This window comes from Varanus komodoensis, unplaced genomic scaffold (assembly GCF_004798865.1).
Source record: "Varanus komodoensis strain SLA01 unplaced genomic scaffold, ASM479886v1 scaffold39, whole genome shotgun sequence".
NCBI classification, from domain to species: domain Eukaryota; kingdom Metazoa; phylum Chordata; class Lepidosauria; order Squamata; family Varanidae; genus Varanus; species Varanus komodoensis.
Window position 1 is genome coordinate 4,136,857 of NW_025335922.1, and position 3,108 is coordinate 4,139,964.

The window sequence follows — 3,108 nt, forward strand, 5'->3', positions numbered from 1 at the left end:
CCACCAGAGCAAGGAGGTTCTATCAATTACCTTGGCACTCTAAAAGATGATGTCATTCTCCTCTGAAAAAGTCCCAAGAGCTGGCAGGGAGGGAGGAAGCTGTTGCCAAGGCAAGCACTGAATTGTAGGCCTGAATGTCTTGGGAGGAATCTGAAGGGAAAAGACTGCCTACCGTGACTGCTACGAGAGGCCAACAGAATAGGGTCAAGGCATCTCTTCTGGCAGCTGGAGGAAGTAGCAGAGCCCCCTCCCTGCCCCAGATCTGACCAACAGGCAGGAGGACAGACCCAGGAACACTGAAAATTTGTCACATTATGTCCCTCAGAGATCACTTACTTCAGTGGAAGCATGATTGAACATATCATAAGCACAGGTTATTGTGTCATTACAGTTCTGGTATGGCTCCTTTCTAAGAAGGAAGATCCATGCATCATAAAAACATAGAAACAGAGCGAGTCAGAAGAGGCCTACAGGGCCATCTAGTCTGACCTCTGGCTCCAGCCGGCTTCACTTATGACATGCCCACCATGTGTATGTCCAGCCTATCTTTGAACACCCTCACCAATGGGGCCTCAGCGACCTCTCGTGGAAGCCCATTCCACACCCTTGGGGTCCTAACTGTCAGGAAGTGCTTCCTGGCATCTAAATGGAACCTTGGCTCCCTGAGCTTTGCTCCATTGGAGCGCGTCCTGCCTTCCTCTGCAGGGGAGAACAGGTCTCTACCCATCTCCATGTGACATCATCCATAAAATTTTTTTTTTTTTTCATTTAAGGATGTCCAGAGTGATCCAGAACATGGAATTAAAGCAATGATCTGGTCTCAACTTATGTTACCAGTACAGCACTCAGAGTTAAGCTTGGATCTGGGTTGTGGCTATTTATTTACATAGTGCCTATAGTTTTGCACTTTCACGTATTGGGACTCTGCTCCTTATACTGGTATAAATGAATCAGCCAATGCAAAATAAGTTACAATTCAGAATAAGAGCAACAGAATAAGTTTGAGAACCTGCTGCACAGAAAAGAGATTAATAAGCAGCAGCAGCAGCTAGAAGAATGAATTGGTGGAATGCAAATCTAATACCAAAGATTTATATCTGGAAATTTATATGCAGCACTGAAGAAACTCTAGAGTTAAACCATTCAAACACTTTCTGAAACATGTAGGTGCTTGAAAATCCAAGAGAAAAATGACAAATATGGGGAGGCTATTGCTCAATGACAGAGCAGCCGCTTCGCATGTACATTGTCTCAGATTCTATTTCTGATGTCCTGTTAAGGGGATTTTAAGCCACAGCTCTGAAGGGGGCTCTTGTCTGAGAATCTGGGAGAGACACTTTCTGATAAAGAGAACTGAAGAACATGGATCCACTGTGTGATTCAAAATGATCAAGGGCAGAATGCACGCCATGTCAGCATTTCTTATTGCTTGCAGCCAAAATAGCATGGGCCAGATGCTGGAAATCTCCAGGAGCATTGCCATTCTTTTCTGAGGGCAAGATTTTGTGCTTTCCTGGCTAAAATAGTTCTAATCTTCAAAAATACAGATACAGATACATAATAAACACATACACCATTATCTGACCATTATAAACTGACAGTTTCTGTTCCTTATTGGACGGATGGATGGATGGATGGACGGACGGATGAATAGACAGACAGGGTTTTTTAAAAAAGCTTTTTTTAATTTTGGGGAACATTTTAATTTTTAAAAAGTTTTGGGCACTTCTGTAGGAATACTCTGAAACTTAATCAAACAAGACACAAAAATACGAGGTCCAGGGAAACCAGGGGGACCAGGTATGCCCCTGGGTCCACGAATGCCTGAATGTGGTGCTGAAATACTTGGGGCATCATCCTTATCTTGAGCCTCTACTGTTATGAGTAAAGAAAGTGTCACGATCCAGAGACCTACAGCAAAGGAAATAAAATTTATTAGCTTTTTAACATCCCAGAAATCAACATTTCAAGCCACTCAGTCCCGTTCTTTTATTTGATTATGAGTATAATCTTGGTAACAGGCAGCAGAATTTCTGAGTTCAGAATCCGGATCCTTCTGTATTCAAAATCATAGAGTATATCAGGCTTCCTGAGCCTGATTCCCTGCACTTTTGGGGAACAACTCCTAGGATTTCTGACCATCAGCCTTGCTGGCTGAGGCTGATGGGAGCTGATGTCCAAATGAACCAGAGAGCAGGCTGGGGAGAGCTGCCATTCATATGGGGGGTGTGGTTCAGAAGTTCAAAAAATATTTTTAAGAACCACAGGGGCTGGGTCCCCAAACAGCCCGGCAAGCTCAATGGCAATAGATCTCTGGATGTTGGTCAGAGTCATTGTAGGGTTATGAATCTGGTGACCAACCTGGTGCGCCATGCTGTGGCAGTGGCCAACTGGCATATGAAAGAGAAAATCCATGCCACTCTCTGCCACTGCTTAATGTAAGCTCCTCACAAGTGGTGGAAAAGTCAGTAGCCTTCCTCCCCAACTGCCAAATCACCCCACTGAGAACTTGCCTCTTGTTTGCAGCTTTCATTTACTTCACACACGTGGAATTCACACAGACAGGAACGCAGGGATGACCTTGGTGCCAACTGTATGATGCCCACAGTGATGGACAGCACGGTGCATAATAATTTGCTAAGAGGCAGGGATGGCTGCTACCCCTTGTCTAGTACCATTTTCCAAACAGCAGGAGGAGAAGAGCCGCACTCTTGCAGAGCATCTACTGAGGATGGCCATCTGACCTCTTACTGAGAACTGTTCCCTGTTTGTACAATTTTAATGTGTGCGTGTTGGTGGGGCGACCCTGTAAGAGGTAGGAAACTGAAATCTGGGGACATTTTGGACTAGGCACTTTGTGACAATATCCTTGGGGAACAAGTCAGTAGGAGTACTTATGTGTGCATCACACTACTGGATGTGAGCTAGGGGGATTCCAGTGACCCGGCTGTGGGATGAAGCACAGCCTCCTTAGCTTATCCCGCATCCCCTGGGGGCAGAGGGGGCAGGAGGCAGTGCCTGAGCTCCCCTGATGGGCGGAGGCAACTCCAGGTGTTGCGGACTGGGAGCACGACATCCCAACATCCCCGGTGCGGCCCTTTGAGTCTG

The 3,108-nt window shown here is 45.9% G+C and overlaps 1 protein-coding gene across 1 annotated transcript in view; it reads right to left on the minus strand.

Annotated features, from left to right (window-relative positions):
* Positions 1–1,208: 1,208 nt before the first annotated feature.
* LOC123028817 (collagen alpha-1(X) chain-like) overlaps positions 1,209–3,108 on the minus strand; it is a 4,096-nt gene continuing 2,196 nt past the window's right edge. The window contains exon 4 of the mRNA XM_044441064.1: positions 1,209–1,272. Within this exon, the coding sequence (XP_044296999.1) occupies positions 1,209–1,272 (64 nt within the window). The remainder of the gene's footprint in view (positions 1,273–3,108) is intronic.